The sequence below is a fragment of the Carassius gibelio genome, chromosome B22 (genome assembly GCF_023724105.1).
Source record: "Carassius gibelio isolate Cgi1373 ecotype wild population from Czech Republic chromosome B22, carGib1.2-hapl.c, whole genome shotgun sequence".
In the NCBI taxonomy this organism is placed as follows: domain Eukaryota; kingdom Metazoa; phylum Chordata; class Actinopteri; order Cypriniformes; family Cyprinidae; genus Carassius; species Carassius gibelio.
In genome coordinates, this window is record NC_068417.1 from 18,327,625 (window position 1) to 18,346,213 (window position 18,589).

The window sequence follows — 18,589 nt, forward strand, 5'->3', positions numbered from 1 at the left end:
AGAAGCGCATGAATTTAGTTTGATAAAAATCTAATCTGACTGTTTAGGGATTCACTGTTTTATACGTCTGTGTAGAGTGTAAATCTGTCTTGATGGAAAATGATCTGTCCTAGCCTATAAATCAACTGCACACATGAGCGAGACATTTGTCCACTCAAGAGAAACCTCATTCATTTGAGTCATCCTGCCACTAAACGGATGTGAATTAAACTCAAAACCACAGCAGGTTTCACTTTGACTCAGAGAAGGAGCTGCTAGTGTCTCAAAAGCATTCAGTGCAAATTAAATTAATTTTGCTGAATGCTTATACTGGATTATTGTGTTACTTTTATTGCAAGGAATAATACCTTTTGCAATAAAAATGAATTACCATAATTAATCTAACTAACTAATTAATCAAAATCACTTGTTTAAAGTTCAATCTAAAAAGAATTTCTTCAACGTTTATTTTACTAAGAATATGCAGAATATGACAAGCCTCGAATGGAGAAGCATTTCATAATTTTGATCTCGCCGAGCTCGACTATAACATTTCGAAATAGTAGTCTATAATGACGCGACACACCCGCTTTCTGGAGAAACCACGTGACTTGAGAGGTTTGATAAGTCCATCATCAGTGCACTGAATCAATGCTGTTGTAGTTCAGGCGCGATCAGAAGCGACATCAGTATGATGAATAATATCTTCCTTTTTGGGGTTTTATTACTCGTGAACTGTGAGTAACACTTATTATTATTATTATTATTTTAATTAATTTAACACCCTTTTCAGTAGCCTATAAATCGGAAACATGTCGTGTTATTTTTAAATCTAGAGTTTTCTTTAAACAAACATGAATATTTTTTCTATAAATAGAAATACTGATAAATCACACTTCTAATAATAATAGACAACAGCAACACTGTAAAGGTTTTGAGGGTTAGTTGTTTGTAAGCGTGTGTGTTTAATAGTGAACACTAGAGGGCCCAGACAGTGTGTTATATTCTGAGTGTTACTATTTTACATAGAAAACTGTCTACAACGCGAACGCATGTCCTACTGTTTAAACAGATCAGAACAAAACAAAGCAAAACCCCAGCAATAAGTCACTCTTTTATTCAGTCAGTGAGTCTCTTGATGTTTAGTCTTTTACATTACTGTTGGTCACATTCAGAGTGCAGCTATATGTCTTATAAAAAATATTTTAAAAAAGTTTATAAATAGGAACAGCAAATGAAATGTATGCATTGTGCCATTTGTTCAGTCTTTATGCATCAGTGTGACACATCCATGCTTGTGTGCCGAGTTGTATCGATTCATTTAACATCCAAGAACATTAATCCAAATAAACAGAATAGACATAACTTGCATGCTTTGAAGAAACTTTGCATTCATTTTCAAGAGACAAAATGCAACAAATCTGTTTACTTGCATTACTGTCATTGTAAAAAAAAAAAAATAATAATAATAATAAAAAAACACTTACAAAGCTACTGCATTTTGTATCAATACTAGACTGCTGCCAAAATGTTAGTGTATGAAGGGACTCAGTATAAATGACTGGTTTTATGGAAAATAGGTATTTGCAAATAGTATTTGGAAACTATGACACTATGTACTGTACATCATTGTGAATGAAACAGATCACTTTAGAGAGCTGCCCAAACACATGGAACTATAGTGTCAAATATAATAATATTGTCATTTCCCAGTACCAATACATGGAAATAACTGTACGCTTTCATTAATATGGTGTCAGTATAGCACACATATTTTTATACAGGTTTACAGTACTACACTGTTATGTAACAAAACTGTTTCTGTTTGTTCTTCAGGTGTGTTTGGTGTTGAAGCAGATGAAGTGTCCGTATCAGTGATGGTGGGAGATTCAGTCACTCTACACACTGATGTTACTGGAGGTCCGAAGGGTAGTGACATAATATGGAAGTTTGGTGATGAAATCATAGCTAGAATGAATGCAGCAGATGCAACTCCCTCTACGGTAGATGGCCCCGGTGCAACATTTAAAGACAGACTGAAGCTGGACAGAGAGACTGGATCTCTGACCATCACAGACATCAGAACTGAACACATTGGAAATTATAGTGTAGACATCAGGGGCATAAATGCAACATTGAAGAAATTTCAAGTTACTGTTCATGGTGAGTTTTTTCCAACTTTGTGTGGAATTAAAGTTTGTTCAATTGTTTAATTTCTTTCTTTTTGTATTTATTTCATCTTTTTCTTTAACCTAATGAGGCTATACATTTTAGGTAGATTTGTTCATTCTCTAAAAGAATCTAAAGACGTTTTTTTTTTGTTGTTGTTGTTGCAAATTAACAATCCTATTTGAGGCTATATTGAAATGTGTTTGAAAGGTAGATTGGTGTGTTAGGTTTAAGTGTGACACTAGAAATACATTCAACATAAGATATGTAAGATTTATTTTATAACTTAATACAAAAACAAAAAAAAACAAAGCAACTTGTTTAGAAAATTGAGTGTATATCTGAAGAGCTGAATCTGAAAGGCATTTGACGTTTCAATATATTTTCAAATCAGAAACATAACTTCATGGGAGTAAAGTCTATTAAACTTTTCAGTCTCAGAATTTAGGGTCGTGATTCAAAGTGTGACTGTGTGGAAATTACAGCATTGTAAGCTCAATCTTTGTTTTAAACAAACATTTAAACTGTTTGTTGTTGAGACAGATGTTGTGAAGAGAGTGCCACTGATGGAGGGAGATTCTGTCACTCTACACACTGGTGTTACTCAAATACAGGGATCTGATCAGATTGTGTGGAAGTTTGGAGATCTAGGCACCATCATCACTAACTTAAATGGCCCAGATGATGCAAAATGGAGAAACATTCATCTGAAGGATCAGACCCCAGACCTCGTCATCAGCAACATCCCAAGGGATCAGACTGGAGTTTATAAAGTGGAGATCAACACCATCAACAAGGTCTTGCACAGAAAATACCACATTGATGTTGGTGGTGAGTAGATTCTCTAAATCCTATCATATTTTGAAAGCATAAACAACTTAGAGATATTTTTTTAAAAACATCTATATATCTTCTGACAGGATAAACTCTGATGTCATAGAGATAGCAGATGTTACAGGTGTCCAAATCCTGTGATTATTTCCTTCTCATCAGCACGCGTTGCATTGTAAACAAAACTTTGTTTCCAGGCAAATAAAACCAGCCAATCATATAAGAGCTTTCTCAATCAAGAAACTGCTTTCAAAATTGTGTGTAATGTGCATCAAATGGTTAATCCATGGACGTGCAGCAAGAGGTTGAGACTATATTACAGCTGATGGCAATAATAAAATTTAAAAGAGTGTATTCATTTCAAATAGTAATTTTATTATTATTATTATAATTATTATTTATGTAATTTGGTCTAATTATAAAATTGTGTGCCATCACCCATAACAAAATTCATTTAACCTCAACCACACATCAGTTCTTAGAGTCTGAAAAAAGAGTGTCAGGGTTATTTCTTCCCAGAGAGATGTTTTTCTTATCTCTAAAAAAAATAACTGTTTATATTTTTAATTATATGTTCTCCATATTTGTTTCTGTGACAGGTGGTGTGAAGACAGTATCAGTGATGGAGAGAGATCCTGTCAATCTAATTACTGGTGTTAATAAAATTCAGGGATATGATCTGATACTGTGGAAGACTGGAGGTAATATTGTGGCTGAAATCAATAAAAATGCCAATATATTTGGACCTCGAGATGTAGATGATATGAGATTCAGTGGCAGACTACATCTTTCTCGTGAGACTGCAGATCTCACTATTAGTGACTCCAAAACCAAAGACTCTGGAGATTATCATCTACACATGAGCAACAGCACACGCACCTTACAGAGGACCATCAGCGTTATTGTCAAGAGTGAGTAGATCAAAGATTTATATATACAGTACAGACCAAAAGTTTGGACACATCTTCTCATTCAAAGAGTTTTCTTTATTTTCATGACTATCAAAATTGTAGATTCACACTGAAGGCATCAAATCTATGAATTAACACATGTGGAATTATATATAGAATTATATACTAGGGGTGCTCCGATCACGATCGGCCGATCGTTATGCGCATCTCGTCAGTAAAGCCGGTTCTCTAATCAGCGGTTAATTCCATCAGGTGCGTGATTTCACATAGAGCAGCTGTTACTACACAGAGCCGTTGTTAACTGAGAAGATGCGCCAATAAACACTGAAAATCAAGTGGATTTGCGCATCTTCTCCATTAACAACTGCTCTGTGTAGTAAAAGCTGCTCTATGTAAAATCACGCACCTGATGGAATTAACCGCTGATTAGAGAACCGGCTTTACTGACGAGACGCGCATAACGATCGGCCGATCGTGATCGGAGCACCCCTATTATATACATAACAAAAAATTGTGAAACAACTTAAAATATGTCATATTCTAGATTCTTGCTTTGCTTTGATTACTGCTTTGCACACTCTTGGCATTCTCTTGATGAGCTTCAAGAGATAGTCACCTGGAATGGTCTTCCAACAGTCTTGAAGGAGTTCCCAGAGAGATACTTTAGGACTTTTGCCTTCTGTCTGCGGTCTAGCTCACCCCTAAACCATCTCGATTGGGTTCAGGTCCGGTGACTGTGGAGGCCAGGTCATCTGGCGCAGCACCCCATCACTCTCCTTCTTGGTCAAATAGCCCTTGATGCCTTCAGTGTGAATCTACAATTTTCATAGTCATGAAAATAAAGAAAACTCTTTGAACTTCTGGTCTGTACTGTATATATATATATATATATATATATATATATATATATATATATATATATATATATGTAGTAAATTCGTAGGAGGAAAGGAAGAGGACAAGGGGTCGGATGGACTGCTGACAAGTTTTTAATGATGAAACAAAAAGTAATCTTTACAAACACCAATGGTGACTTTTATTATGACACTAGCCACACACTATCAACAAACGCTTCCGGGGTAACTCCTTCCGGTTCCAGTCAGCAGTCCGTCTCTCTTTCGACTGCTTCTGTCTCTCCTGGCATTTTATACTCTCTCCACGCCAATTACTGAAACAAGAAACAGGAAAAGGGAGAGAAAAATCAGGAGAGTGTAACAACGGCCCGCCACACAGGGCAGCCCTTTACCTGGGTAAAGGCCTGCTGACACGGCTCCGTCCACTGGACCGTATCTGGCACCTCCTTTTTAGTAAGGTTAGTCAAAGGGCTGGTGAGGTCCGAATAATTAGGAATAAACTGTCTATAATATCCCGCCAGCCCCAAGAACTGCCTTACCTCCTTTTTGGTCTTGGGACGTGGACAGGTCACAAGAGCGGCTGTCTTGTCAATTTGGGGACGCAGCTGTCCATGCCCCAAGTGGAAGCCCAGATACCTTACTTCCATACACCCAGACGCACATTTCTTTGGGTTGGCTGTGAGTCCAGCGATCCCCCTCAGCGATCACAGGACAGCCCTCAGATGCTGCATTTTCCGCTGCTAATCATTACTAAATATAATGATATCATCTATGTAGGCAGTCGCATATGCAGCATGGGGCAGAATCTTATCCATGAGGCGCTGAAAGGTAGCTGGTTCCCCGAACAACCCAAATGGGAGGGTAACAAACTGGTGTAATCCAAACGGCGTCATGAAAGCGGTCGTTTCTTTGGATAATGGAGACAAGGGTTAATGCCAATAACCCTTCGTTAAGTCCAATGTCGAATAAAAATGAGCCGAGTCTAGCCGATCAAGTCCAGCACATACTGAATTTAATTTTTGCCCTGAGATGGCCCCTCCTCCCAAGTTTCTCTCAGTACATCCAGCACCCCTCGATGCTGGCGTCCGTAGAGAAGCTGAAAGGGGGAAAACCCCGTGGAGGCTTGTGGGACCTCTCGCACAGCGAATAACAAGGGCTCTAGCCACTTATCCCAATCCTTGGCATCTTCTTGAACGAATTTTCGGATCATGGATTTAAGCGTGCGATTAAATCTTTATGACCAGGCCGTCGGTCTGTGGGTGATAGACGCTAGTTCGAATCGATTTAATGCCCAATAATCCGTACAGTTCGCGTAGCATACGTGACATAAACGGCGTGCCCTGATTGGTGAGGATCTCTTTCGGAACCCCCACCCGGGAGATTAGACGAAACAGGGCGTCCGCAACACTTTTAGCAAAAACGTTGAGGAGGGCCACTGCTTCAGGATATCGTGTTGCGTAGTCAACTATGACTAATGCAAAGCATTGTCCCTGTGCAGACCGCTCTAATGGCCTGATGAGGTCCATACCAATTCTCTCGAAGGGGACCTGCATAAATGGAAGGGGGCGCAAAGGTGCTTTTGGGGCGGCCGATGAATTCACCAACTGACATTCCCGGACAAGACGCGCTGTTGATGTTGTTGTGAATGCCTGGCCAAAAGAAATGGGTCATGAGGCGATTCAGTGTTGCTGCCTGTCCCAAACAGCCGGCCATAGGATTAGAATGAGCCGCATGGGAATGCATTTCCCTGCGGCTCTTTGGAATCAACAACTGGGTTTCATTTACTTTTGTCCGAGCGTCTTGGGTCACTCAATACAAGCGATCTCTTAAAATGGCAAAATACGGATAGGTGAGTGGGTGGGCAGGTTGGAGAGGCTGGCCATTGATGGAGCGGACCTGCTGAAAAGAATGTTTTAATGTCTCGTCCTGAGACTGCTCCTGAGGAAAGTCATCAGACTCCGAGAGAATAAGTCTCCCAAATTCGCTCGGTTCCCCTGAAGTAGAACCCAGCGTTCCTGGCTCAGTTTCCCCCGCCTGCACCCGCGCGGCCCCCTTCCATGCTGTATTTCCCCAAGAGACATCCGCATATAAAGACCTCAATAAACCAGTAAACGCGGGCCAATTTGTTCCCAAAATTATCGGATGCCGGAGGTGGGGACTAACCGCTACCTCCACACTATGCTTTTGACCCCTGAACTGAATAATAATGAGGACAACCGGATACTCCACCACATCCCTGTGTACGCACCGCACCTTAACCACGCGGCTTGTATCCAATGCCCCCGGTTGAATCGGGCTTTGATGGAGTGAGGTTTGGTTACATCCTGAATCCACCAAGGCCGGATATGTACCCCCCTTGATACTCACGGGTATTTGGTACTCTCCTGCTTGACCGGTGGTGGCCTGTGGGACATCCGGGACCCGGATCATTGTTCCCACCTCCATCACTGGACACCTGTCCACAAAATGCTCCGGGTCCCCGCAATGCCAACAGGCCAGACCAGACCTTCCCGCCGCCCCAATGGCAGGGAGTGGATTGGAGAGTTGGCACGGAGAGAGCGGAGGAACAGAAGCTGCCGTGGGTGGGGCCCTTGGACTCACGTGATGCCCTTGGTCGAACGAGGACACGAGGAGGGCCGGGTGGACGGGACCTAGGGAGAGGGACAGGTCGAGAGAGAGAAGGAGAGGGGAGAGAGGGGGAGAGAGAGACTGAGGTTGTGGGTTCGCCGACCCCTGGGCACACCACCATATGGTCCTCCGCTAGATGGATGGCCGAGTCCAGCGATGTGGGACGGTGACACTGGATGAACTGCTCCAGCACTGCGAGGCCGATGATGTGTTCCACATCACTTCCTTGCGGCAGGAGTCCCGGAGCTGCTGGGCCATCACGAAGGGCCGACTGGATTCCCACAGGTCCAGTGAATGAAACCGCTGGTGATGTTGCTCTGGGGTCCGGCTGACCCGCTGAATGATGGCCCTCTTCAGGTCGTGGAGGACGGGCTCTGAATGGCAGCGGCACTCCTTCTTCCTTTCCCGGGTTTCGGCACCAGTGTAGTAAGTTTGTAGGAGGAAAGGAAGAGTACGAGGGGTTGGATGGACTGCTGACAAGTTTTTAATAAAAAAAACAAAAAGTAATCTTTACAAACACAAATGGTGACTTTTATTATGACACTAGCACACACACTATCGCCAAACGCTTCCGGGTAACTCCTTCCAGTTCCAGTCAGCAGTCCATCTCTCTCTCCCCTGCTTCTGTCTCCCCTGGCGTTTTATACTCTCTCCAATTACTGAAACAAGAAACAGGTGTTGATCACTGAAACCACTCACTTACCATTCGTCTCCTGATTCTCTCTCCCGCTGCCGACTTTGCTAAACGCCCCCTCCCCCACCCACCCCGCCACAATATACATACATACATACAGGTGCTGGTCATATAATTAGAATATCATCAAAGAGTTTATTTATTTCACCAATTCCATTCGAAAAGTGAAACTTGTATATTACATTCATTCATTACACACAGACTGATATATTTCAAATGTTTATTTCTTTTAATTTTGATGATTATACTTGACTACTAGGGAAAATCCCAAATTCAGTATCTCAGAAAATTTGAATATTGTGAAAAGGTTCAATATTTAAGACACCCGGTGCCACACTCTAATCATCTAATTAACTCAAAACACCTTTAAAGGCCTTTAAATGGTCTCTCAGTATAGTTCTGTGGGCTACACAATAATAGGGAAGACTGCTGACTTGACAGTTGTCCAAAAGACGACCATTGACACAAGGAGGGCAAAGACACAACAGGTCACTGCAAAAGAGACTGGCTGTTCAAAGAGCTCTGTGTCCAAGTACATTAATAGAGAGGCGAAGGGAAGGAAAAGATGTGGTAGAAAAAAGTGTACAAGCAATAGGAATAACTGCACTTCAAGAACCACTATGCACAGACGTATGCAAGACATGGGTTTCAGCTGTCGCATTCCTTGTGTCAAACCACTCTTGAATAACAGACACCGTCAGAAGCATCTGGACTGCTGCTGATTGATCCAAAGATATGTTCTCTGATGAAAGTAAATTTTGCATTTCCTGTGGAAATCAGGGTCCCAGAGTCTGGAGGAATAGAGGAGAGGCACACAATCCATGTTGCTTGAGGTCCAGTGTAAAGCTTCCACAGTCAGTGATTGTTTGCGGTGACATATCATCTGCTGGTGTTGGTCCACTGTGTTTTCTGAGGTCCAAGGTCAACACTGCCATATACCAGGAAGTTTTAGAGCACTTCATGCTTCCTGCTGCTGACCAACTTTATGGAGATGCAGATTTCATTTTCGAAAAGGACTTGACACCTGCACACAGTGCCAAAGCTACCAGTACCTGGTTTAAGGACCATGTTATCCATATTCTTAATCGGCAAGCAAACTCACCTGACCTTAACTCCATAGAAAATCTATGGGGTATTGTGAAGAGGAAGATGCGATATGTCATACCCAAGAATGCAGATGAGCTGAAATATATCAGTCTGTGTGTAATGAATAAATATATTATACAAGAAATCGAAAGTTGAAATAAATCAACTTTTTGATGATATTCTTATTATATTACCAGCACCTGTATGTATGTATATATATATATATATATATATATATATATATATATATATATATGTATATATATATATATATATATATATATATATATATATATATATATATAGTGCTGATGTTTCTAGTGTTTGTTATAGATCAGACACATTCTCATTAATGACTGTCTTTCTTTACCATCACAGCTCGACCTCAGTCAGGTGCTCCTTCAGGGATATATGGTGCTGGTGTTGGTCTGGTAGTTTGCGTTGTAACTGTGTTTTTTGCTGCAAGATTTGTAGACAACGAAATCAAAGGTGTAAGTATTACAGTCAACTCATACAGTACAAGCTAATAATGTTATTCAGTATTTAAAAGAAATGAAAAAGTAAAGTTCAGTTTTTTTTCTTCATTTGTTTGTTTCTACACACTGTAGCTGAGAAAGTTTCTGTTTTTAATTTAAGTATAACTACTGTTGAAAAGATAACAGATGATTGCTTTTCCTATTGTAAGTGTAATGAAGATTAACATTAGTGCAAGGGAACTTATTATTATCAACTATTATATATTTATTTATTGAAATTTACTTATCGTTTATTGTTTTTACGGTGATACTTTCTTTGATTATATAACAGGTTTCAGTGAAAATAAAGTGAATCACTCTCAGGATCAGCATGGAAAAATGAAGAGAAACAACAGTTCATAATCACTGTAACAAGATAAACGTGGGCTTTGCCTGACATGTTATTCAGTTTTAATTTGCTTGTTTTATGGATATATTTTGACATAAATCTTGCTTTTTTTCATGCTTGACTATATTGTTTTGGGGATGCCATTCATATAAAAGTTTATGTTCATCTGGTGCTTATACAGACAAAAATACAATAAAACCAATTAAACTTGATAAAACTGAGACTGTGTTTTATGGTGCCAGCGTGAACAGTGTGGATGGAATGCAAGTTTCTGAAATTGCCCATGGCATAAAGAAAGATCAGACAAGTGTTCATATGTTTTAACATGTCTCATTTGCTCTTTTACTAACTTTAAAAAATAAATGTGTTTTTCGCTGACTCTGTCTCAACCTTCTCAACGCCAAAACAGAAAATTATAATAATAAAAAAATTAATAAATAAAAATTCTGATAATAAACATCAGGTGAATCAGGTTATTCTAATATTATAATCATGTATTTGCCTGTGTGTAGAGGCCTTCGTGAGAATGGAATGTGCAGACATACGGTGGGGCTGCATGTCCTGTTTTGGCATAAGACAAAATATATGATGGGACCCTTGCTTTCACGAAACATAAAATTAAGGTTTCCTGTCTGCTTCTGGGTGGCTGGCTGGAGACACAGGCAAAAGTGGTAAAAGAGCTGATAAACAAGAACCATATGTATGAAATGTATTGAACATGGGCTTGCCTTCAGCAAACACTGTATGAGAGAGAGTACAGACAAAGATTCGACAGATCATCTGCAGGTCATCTATACACCATTTAACAGGTCATCTCTATCTCCCTGAGAATAAAAGTCTATTTTTCTAGCATCAAAACCCCAAGACTTCAAAAGTGATTCTTCATAGACATTGTAGAAGCCATCACATTTGGCGTCCGTAAAGGGACTGGAAAGGAGCGGAGGGTGGAGGACCATTTCGGGCTGGCTTGACGAACAACATTAATAAGTGGCCACTAAACAATAAGTTAGCCAGTTTTTTGCTTATATAATGTTTGCCAGAGTTGGCCAGTGGTGATATGTACAGTCGAAAATGCTCCTCTAATTATAAAGAACAAAAAGAAAAGTTTTGATTCCAGAAGAAATAATTGCACGTTTTACTGTAATAGTAAATGAGGGCAGAGTGTGCATGCAAGGATCTGTGTTTATGTCACAGTTTTCTGTCTTTCTGTCACTTTCTTCTGTGAGTGTTGTGTTTGTTTGGTGCCATGTGCTCTCTCCTGTCTTTTTCTGACCCCGCCCACCTTGTCACCTCATTACTGTTTAGTTGCTCCACCTGTGTTTCTCCCTTGCTCCCGGACTCATTTACCTTCACACTGCACACCTGTCTCTCAATCACACACACAGCTGTTGCTCATTGTCATGGACTATATATTCTCGTCTCACACACCACTCTGTCTGGCTGTATTATATGTCTAATGTTTAGTGTCATTACGTATGTTTCGTGTCTTGCATTTTGGCTGCGTCTGCTCTGTTCCCGTGATTTGTTTCTGTTTTGTTTTTGGCCTTTTTGTTCTTGTTTATAATTAAATAAATAATTTCCCTGCATTTGGACCCAGACCCTGTTTCTTCTTCTGCATGTCCTACCACGCTGTGACAGTTTACTGATTAGTGGGTCTTGATGGAAATTAGTAGACGTTAGCAGATAAAGTATAAGAAAGCGCACGATACCGCTCTGTAGAAGATGTAAGGAGTCTGATTGGAAAGGCAGAAATTCCAGCAGGGTACTGCTTTTTTACTGTATGGAGGAAGTGTATCAGTGAAAGGGCAGAACTGAAAGGTCACCCAGGAGGAGTGTATTGTAGTCTGTTTATATTTATTTTTAATGTAAGTTTATGTGTCTGTGTTAATGACTGTGGTTGTATGAGAAAATTAACTCTATATCTGGTGGAGCAGGAGGTACTCACCCATCCTGGACCATCACTTAGGCGTGATTAGGTCCTGAAGACATTTGTGGCTGGTGTTACACTGGAGAAAAGTGAATGGGTGTATGAGCCCTATCTAAAAAAGGACAAAGGATGAGTGTGTGAGCCCTAAGCAATAAAGGGACTTGTTTGAATGTTGTTTTAGAAAATAAAGTGTGCCAAGATATGCAAGAATACTTGCAGAGTTTTGAAATAATAATAGATTAATGGGACTAAGATATACATTCATTATTTAATTTTGATTCATGAGCTACAGTATCAACATTTAACTATATGATTGGAACTTGTTGATGCAATGTGCAAATATATCACTAAAATAAAATAAAATGAATTATTTTATGTTGGTTGGAAAAGCCATTACGATATTATTCTGAATCATTTTATTTTACCATATGCATTTCATGTATATGAATAAAACAAAATTGTGTTTTATTGAAGCATGCTTAGATAATAAAGGTAGCTGCCTTATACATTTTGCCAAGAAAAAAACTGCCTGCTGGATGAGTAAGTGAACACAACAACTGTGACAGTACCCCGTCTACCCCTGCCAACATTACCAAGTGACTGTAATCATCAATAAGGAAGTGATCCAATATGTCTCTGGCAGGGACCCAACTCCTCTCCTCTGGACTGTAACCTTCCCAGTCCACCAAGTATTGGAATATGCATCTCCTGCCTCAATTCCAGAATATGGTTTACCAAATAAGTGGGTTCCCCGTTCACGAGACATGGCGGTTGGAGGAAACGGATAAGGCGGATTAAGGGGAGAATGGAAAATGGGCTTAATTTTTGAGACATGAAACATGTGGTGAATTCTCATGTATGCAGGAGGAAGTTTGAGGTGGTCTGCCACTGGACTGACAATCTTAGTCACTGGAAAAAGGCTAATGAATTTGGGAGCCAGCTTATTACAAATGGAATAGGGGTGGGTGGAGATACTACCCCTTCTAAGGCTGTGCGAACCTTCAACTCGATCTCCCAAGTGAGCATAGAGACAACCAATGCACTTGGGAGATGGCAGGCTTGATATTCTTGGAGCCCGGTCGAGGGACAAATCGAAACGACTGAAAAACAATGTCCAGCGAGCCTGTCTGGAGTTAAGGCATTTGGCAGACCTGATATACCCAATGTTCTTGTGAATGACCCATACTATGAAAGGGACCCCCAAACCCTCTAACCAATGATGCCACTCCTCCAATGCTAATTTGACAGCCAGCAACTGTCTGTTACCAATGTCGTAATTGCGGTCAGCTGGAGATAATCGATAAGAAAAAAATGTGCATGGATGGATCTTAATGTCCAAAGCAGTACACAGAGAAAGAAGTGCACCTAACCCCACCTCTGAGGTGTTGACCTCCACCATAAACTGACATGTGAAATCAGGGGCCATAAGAAAGGGAGCCTAAACTAATCAATGTAATCAATGCAAGGTCGCAGGGAACCATCCTTCTTTGCCACAAAAAAAAAAAAAAAAAAAAAAAACCTGCCCCTGCTTTAGAAAAAGAAGGATGAATTAGCCTGGATGCCAGAGAAACATAAATATATTTCTCCTCTCAGGAACTGAAAGTGAGTATACCTTGCCCTAAGGCGGAGAAGTACCTGGCACTAGATCTATGGCACAGTCATAGGGAAGGTGTAGAGGAAGAGAAGCAGCCCTGGACTTACTGAACACCTCCTTCATGTTGTGTTACTCCCTGGGCACGTTTGACAGGTTCACCATCTCATCCTGCAGAGAAACACAAGAGGCAGCGGAACATGCAGACACAAGACACGGTGCATAGCATTCTTTACTCCATGCTGATATGGAACTCTGATTCCAATCCACAGTAGGGTTATGTGGAGTAAGCCACGGGTGGCCCAACACGACAGGCACCAGTGGAGAGTCAGTGAGAAAAAACTTGATACGCTCTGATTGATTGCCAGAAGTGAAAAGCGTCAGTGTGGGAGTGGAGTGAGAAACACCAGGCAACAACTGTGTATTGAACACCTTGACAAAAATCATCTTACTAAGGGAACCATCAGAATGAGAAGGTGTCTAGCGAGTGCAAAGTACAAAAAATTACCTTCCGATCCTGAATCAAATAAAGCTCTGCACTCGTGGTTTCCGGTTGCCCATTGCAGTTTTACCAGGAGGAGAGTACTGGATTAGGGTTTCTTATGTGAGGCTCCACCCGACAGTAGCCTCAAACCTGTTTTCAGGCTTGGTCTTTTACTGGGCATTCGCTAAGAAATGTCCCACAGCCTCACAGTACAGACAAAGCCCTTGACTTCTCTGGCACTCTTTCTCTTCCCAGGGAATCTTAGCTCTCCCCATGGCTAATCGCAACCCCAGGTTCTGTTGGAGAACAACCAGGAAAAGTCTAACACAGCGGACTCTGATTACGCTGGTCTCTTTGTTGCAGGCGTGAATCCAGGCTGTCCAACTTACCTGGTAACTCCAACACAAATATTTATTTTTGAATGCGATCAGCCAGCCCATGTAGGAACATATCCCACTGTGCCTCCTCGTTCCAATTAGACTCCGCTGCCAGAGTCCAAAACTCGATAGAATAGTCTGAAACAGTTCTGTCTCATTGCCTGATATCAACTAATCTCCTAGCTATGTTGTGTTTTCTACAGAGCGGCCCTCCCTGACAGCAGTGTCTACACGAATGTCACTCTTGATTCCTCCATGGGGAATGTTTGTGGCTGAAGTGAGAAGAACATTAAACCCTTTGTTAAAAATGCTCTGGCAAATGCTCTGGATGTTCTGGCTGTTGACTACTTACGCCGGGGTCTCAGCTAGAATATTTTAAACTGCGAAAGGGTTAAAGTGCAAAATTTACTAGAAAATTTACAAAGATCATAATTCTGTCTTAAGTGGTCTTATGTAAACTAAACATAATTATTTGATGTTCCTCTTAAATCACCAAATTAATTTTATTCTCTGCATTATTATGGTTAAAACTGTGCGGATGTTTGTTTAATTTAAATTATCTGTCATCTTTACTGGACAGAAACTGTTCAGAACTCCTTGTTTCGATGTCACATGCACTGCTGAGAACTATTGCTATTAATTAAAATGATGTGTCTATGATATTACAATTATAAATAATTACACAAATCTTTAACCTTTAAATTGATGTATTATTTGTTAACATGAATTACAATTTTGATGGTAAAATCATATAGTAAAATAAACTAACAAACATCGGAACCGGCCATGGTCTCCAGCAAGTTAACGGATTAAATGGCCTTGATGATGCAATATGGAGAAACATTCATCTGAACGATCACACTGGGGTTTATAAAGTGGAGATCAACACCATCAACAAGGTCTTGCACAGAAAATACTATATTTCTGATGGTGACTAGATTCTCTAAATTATATCATACTTTGAAGTTTTAAAGAGCAAGTAAGATGAAAATTCTAAGCTTCCTATCACTGTTTATAAGTCCTGTACATTAGGTTTAAATCCATCCAAGGTTAAAAAAACATTGTCATTTTGTCAAAATATCATTTTAAAATTACCTCAATTCTCAGAGATCCCCAAACGGTTCGCGCGAAGCTGTTCGAAAGATTCAGTTTCCTTAAACCCCACCTTTCGGTAGCATACTGTGTTCTGATTGGTCAACTAACATAACCAGTTTGGATTGGTTGTTCCGCACACACCTCCACGGTAAACAATGCGTTAGCATCTGTTTGGGGTGAATTATGTCTTATTCCTCTCATCGTGAAGCAAACAGTAAAATAAAAAACTTGAACAGTCTCGCTGCTTTTTCTTCTGTGTGGGTGTTTTCAAGCCGTGCGCTTCAGTTTGAATCTGAATAGCGCGTTCAGCGCGGGGGCGTGGTCACATTAGATATAATGAAGGGAGACGTGAAAAACGGACATCGCGTTGTTTTTTCATATGGATTACTTTATCACAGAATATCTGTTTTCGGCAGCACTTGTTTAGTTTTAAAGTAGACATGTCAAGCTTTCTATAGATATCTCTCTCATGTCTCTTCGTTGAGTATTCACGGAGTTACACTTCATTTTAATGACGTGTTTGTACATTACGATCAGCGCAGACAAAGGCTGCAGACAGCACACATACTGATAAGACGCTCGGGAGAAAACAAACACATAACTTCATAATCATACTTCGCGTTGTGATTCGGAGATGAAAAATTCCAATAAACAATCATATTTTGAATTTAAATAGTTTCTTTGTCTTGAGTTTACATTAATTATTTACATTTTGCATTTACATATCCAAAAAGTTTCAGTCTTTTAATTGCGATTAATCGTAATTTGGTCAAATGATAAAATGATGTGCCATTACCCATACTAAAATGTAATAGCCAATGACCAAATTAAACAAATATGCTCATTTTGTTTGTGCATACCTCTACCACACATCAATTCTTAGAGCCTGAAAATGGTGTCAGGGTTATTTTTTTTTTTTATCCTAACAGAGAGTCATCTGTTCTTTTCTTATCTCTAAAAAAAAAACTATTCATATTTTTAATTACATGTTCTCCAAATGTGTTTCTGTGACAGTTGGTGTGAAGACAGTATCAGTGATGGAGAGAGATCCTGTCAATCTAGATACTGGTGTTCTTGAGATAAAGGGATATGATCTGATACAGTGGAAGACTGGAGGTAATATTGTGGCTGAAGTCAATAAAAGTACCAATCTGTTTGGACCCAAAGAGTTAGAGGATTTGAGATTCAGTGGCAGACTTCATCTTAAACAAGACACTGGAGATCTCACTATCAGTGACTCCAAAACCTCAGACACTGGAGATTATCATCTACACATGAGCAACAGTGCATATACCTTAGAGAGGACCATCAGAGTTACTGTCGAGAGTGAGTAGATCAAATACTTTTTTTTGCAGAAAATTAAGATTTTTTGAAAAATATGATATTTGATTATGAACAAGTTGTAATGAAAAAATAAATGGCTTGGTTAACTTTGAACTCTGCAAAAGCTATGTATTTTCATATATAAAAATATTTTTATAGTGCTGATGTTTCTAGTGTTGGTTATAGATCACACACATTCTCATTAATGACTGTCTTTCTTTACCATCACAGCTCGACCTCAGTCAGGTGCTCCTTCAGGGATATATGGTGCTGGTGTTGGTCTGGTAGTTTGGGTTGTAACTGTGTTTTTTGCTGCAAGATTTGTAGACAACAAAATCAAAGGTGTAAGTATTACATACAACTCATACGGTAAGAGCTGGGAAAGTCACACTGTAGCTGAGAAAGTTTCTGTTTTTAATTTAAGTATAATTACCGTTGAAAGCATAACAGATGATTGATTTTCCTATTGTAAGTGTAATGAAGATTAACATTAGTGCAGGTGAACTTATTATTATTATTAAAACTATTATTTATTTATTTATTTTCTTACTGTATATTGTTTTTACAGTGATACTTTCTTTGATTATATAACAGGTTTCAGTGAAAATAAAGTGAATCACTCTCAGGATCAGCATGGAAAAATGAAGAGAAACAACAGTTCATAATCACTGTAACAAGATAAACTTGGGCTTTGCCTGACATGTTGTTTGTTTTATGGATATATTTTGACATAAATCTTGCTTTTTTTGTCTCATGCTTGACAACCAGAACAAAAGGGGAAACTGTAAACACCATAGCCTGAAATTTTCAAATCACAAAACCATTCATGACTTTTTCCAGTTAAAAATATAAAATAAATCAACATGCCAAAATAGTTCACTTGTTAACCAGCAGGGTTTGGCTGCTTGAAATTGGTGTTTAAGTGTTTTTAGGATGCCGTTCATATGAAAGTTTATGCTTATACAGATATATGTACAAAAACACAATAAAGCCAATCAAACTTGATAAAACTGAGACTATTTCTTGGTGGATGGAATGTAAGTCACTGAAATCGCCCAAGGTATAAAGAAAGATCAGACAAGGTTATAACATGTCTTAACATGGCTCATTTGCTCTTTTACTTACCTTTAATAAAAGTTTGTCAGGGGGGACCAGACCCTCCCTATCTGAGGGTTGTTTTAAATAAATGTATAATTAGTAAAACAACACAAACCCAAAAGGGGCAAAAAATGGGTTTTAAGTTTAGAAACATTTAGAATATCCTCTTCCCTTGCCTCACAGTGCTTTGATCCAAATGCCTGCTTTCCTCTTTTACGTCACCTCATTGCCAAGTCTGTGGCTTTTCCGTGGAATCAGGCTACTTTAACACTGTTGACTCAGTTGTATTTCATGTCCACGCAGGTTGAGGCAACCTCAATGATGCATGCAAATTTTAGCAGAGGAATCCTGCCGAAAAACATGGAAATTTACCTCCTGAAACTGATTTTTTTTTTTTTTTTTTTTTTTTTACCAAGGAACCCCCCTCGAAAAACGATTGGGCTAGCTTTGAGTAGTGACTGTGCGGCTTTCTGTTGCGAAAACCTTGCAACCCTGCATTACCTACACGCACATACACACAAGTCTGGTGAGCAAGAACAAAGTCAACAGTTGTGGAAATCTTTAACGGCATGACCAAAACAGCTTGAAGTTGTCTATTTTGGTTTCCCTTTTACACTAATAGTAGTAAGGCTTTCTTTTGTGTAAACTTTTCCTCACAAGTACAATTTTAGCTGTTTT

The 18,589-nt window shown here is 39.6% G+C and overlaps 1 protein-coding gene across 2 annotated transcripts; it reads left to right on the plus strand.

The window, feature by feature from the left end:
• The first annotated feature begins 601 nt into the window (after positions 1 to 601).
• LOC127986827 (uncharacterized) lies at positions 602 to 17,983 on the plus strand. 2 transcript variants are annotated; one of them, XM_052589092.1, is made up of 6 exons: positions 602 to 716; positions 1,816 to 2,142; positions 2,692 to 2,979; positions 3,579 to 3,680; positions 9,531 to 9,643; positions 17,408 to 17,983. In XM_052589092.1, exons 1-6 carry the CDS (start codon positions 671 to 673, stop codon positions 17,426 to 17,428), a joined length of 897 nt encoding a protein of 298 aa, XP_052445052.1. In that variant the 5' UTR covers positions 602 to 670; the 3' UTR covers positions 17,429 to 17,983. The 2 variants fall into 2 exon arrangements, with proteins under 2 accessions (XP_052445052.1, XP_052445051.1); XM_052589091.1 differs by lacking the exon at positions 17,408 to 17,983 and adding an exon at positions 9,960 to 10,233.
• The last annotated feature ends 606 nt before the right edge of the window (positions 17,984 to 18,589 follow it).